Raw genomic sequence first — 2393 nt, forward strand, 5'->3', positions numbered from 1 at the left:
CATACAGCACACCAGAAATCTAGATGCCAACTTCACTTTTAGGATACAGCTGGCTCTGATAGTCAATTTTCATAGTTTTCATAGCATTTGAATTTTATCTCAGGTTCTTTTTATTATTTATAGTTTTACTGAGATATAATTTATATACCATGAAATTCACCCGTCATAAGTATACCATTCCATGGTTTTTAGTGAACTTATAAAATTATAAGATCACCACACTCAAATTTAATTAATTAATTTATTTTTTTAACTTTACAAACATTTTATTAAGTTTTAATTATTTAATCAGTAACTTTCGAAGACCATTCTAAGCCTAATAAAAAACACTCGTTTACTCTGTAACGATTGTATACTTCCTAGAGAAAGTCCTAGAAGATGATCTAGGAATCTAAGAGAGTCATGAGTTTAATTCTAGATTTTCATAATAATTTTTTCATTTTTAAAGATTTTATTTATTTATTTGAGAGAGAGAAAGAGAGAACACAAGTAGGGTGAGAGGCAGAGGGAGAAGCAGACTCCCCGCTGAGCAGGGACTTGATCCAGAGACTCTGGGATCATGACATCAGCTGAGGACAGATGCTTAACCCACTGAGCCACCCAGGCGCCCACACTACAATTTCAGAACACCCCTCTCCCTAGTTCCCGTGAATCCATTTGCAGACAATCTCCCTTCCCCACGCAGCCATAGGCAACCACTGATTTATTTTTCTGTCTCTCTAAATTTGTCTCTTCTGGACACTTTATAGAAATAGAATCACATTATATGTATTTTCTGGCATTTGGCTTTTTCCCACTTAGCATAATGTTTCTGAGATTCAACCATATAGTACATGTACGATTCTTTTTTACTGCTGAATAGAATTCATTGTGTGGGTAGGCTACATTTTGTTTACCGATTCACTAAGTTGATGGACGTTTGGATTGTTCCCCAAAGTTGTTTAATAATGCAGCCAAAAGTAATTGTGTACAAGTTTCTGTTATGTGAAAGATGGAATGCACTGGACTCTCAGGGAGATGATTTTAGTCAGGCTATTGCCATCGGGAGAACATTCATTAGTGAGAAATATCTCCAAGAAAAGGAAGAGGGTCTGGGATTTTTATAGAGGCAGATAAACAAGGGAGTCATCACTGGGTCTCATTAGAATCTTTTTTTTTTTTTTTAAATCTGCATGTCTGTTTTATTTCCATTAGAAAAATATTATCTGTTAAAATTGTGGTCTACTTTCTTCTCCTTCACTTCTACCATTCAAATTTTAGTACTTTAATTTTACTCAAGTAAAGCAGAATTATATAGCTCATGTGAGAACTAAGTATTTCACATCATTCAATTAACAGGATTTAACTGAATTGCGTGTGCTCTTAATTATCAAGAATAGTAACCCCTCTTTCCTACGATTTATTTCCCTTTCCTTTCATTTATTTGTGTAAAGATGTAATGAGCATCTCTTTCCCCACATCCAGGAACATGAGTGTGCGTGTGATTTATGACACCAGTAACTGGAGTTGTCATCTGATCCCCAGTTCAGGCTTAATTCCCCTTATTATATGGTATTTCCATAATGGCCTCAAATGTTTTAAGTCAATCATACGCTTTCCAACGTCAACTGTAAAAATTAAGATGTTAATCTGAAAACATTGTTAAAATTCCAGACTAAATATCGCTGGACCCACTTCGAGCGATGCTGTTGTCAGAGGTCCTTGGACAGCCACTGCCTCAATCTCCACACGGCCTCCTTTGGGCAAAGCAGCAACCTGGTAAGCAGCTCTTGCAGGAAAACTACCCTTGAAATACTGTTTGTAGACTTCATTGACAGTGTTGAAGTCATTCATGTCAGCCAGCAAAACAGTTGTTTTTATCACGTTAGTGAAGTCACAGCCTGCAGCTTTCAGAATTTCGCCCATGTTTTTAAGAGCTTGTTTGGCTTCTTCTGCCACCCATCCTGGCACGAGCTGTCCACTTGCAGGGTCCATGCCCAGCTGTCCCGAAATGTAAATGGTCCTGTCGACTAACATGGCTTGACTGTAGGGACCAATGGCCCCTGGGGCTTTTGCAGTGCTGATCAACTTTCTTATCAGAGACGCCATGGCTAACCCTTTTAGCTTGCTGTCCCTCCAAGAGAACAAACCCGTACACCGCCTCTAGTAGCGTCTCACCAGGACCTCATTAGAATCTTAAGGAAGGATGGAAGGCACTATGCAAGGGGATGGGATGCAAAGGCAATCAGCTTGCTCAGAATACAAAATGGTGGAGGGATTTCTCCATGCTGCTGCTTTCCAGGAGCATAGCTCTCACAGAAAAGCTCAAAGGATCCGTGAGGACTTGTGTATTCGTTTTTTTGGGGGGGGGGGGGGGGGGGGTTAGGTCCCTAGGAGAAGAATTGCTAAGCAAT

At 39.3% G+C, this 2393-nt stretch overlaps 1 protein-coding gene across 1 annotated transcript; it reads right to left on the reverse strand.

Moving 5' to 3' along the window:
* Positions 1-1244: 1244 nt before the first annotated feature.
* LOC116869685 (2-iminobutanoate/2-iminopropanoate deaminase-like) lies at positions 1245-2150 on the reverse strand. Its single transcript, XM_032861037.1, has one exon. The coding sequence runs from the start codon at positions 2086-2088 to the stop codon at positions 1642-1644; it is 447 nt and encodes a 148-aa protein (XP_032716928.1). The 5' UTR covers positions 2089-2150; the 3' UTR covers positions 1245-1641.
* Between the last annotated feature and the right edge of the window lie 243 nt (positions 2151-2393).

The sequence above is a fragment of the Lontra canadensis genome, unplaced genomic scaffold, assembly GCF_010015895.1.
Source record: "Lontra canadensis isolate GAN:19392208 unplaced genomic scaffold, GSC_riverotter_1.0 scaffold20, whole genome shotgun sequence".
Taxonomy (NCBI): domain Eukaryota; kingdom Metazoa; phylum Chordata; class Mammalia; order Carnivora; family Mustelidae; genus Lontra; species Lontra canadensis.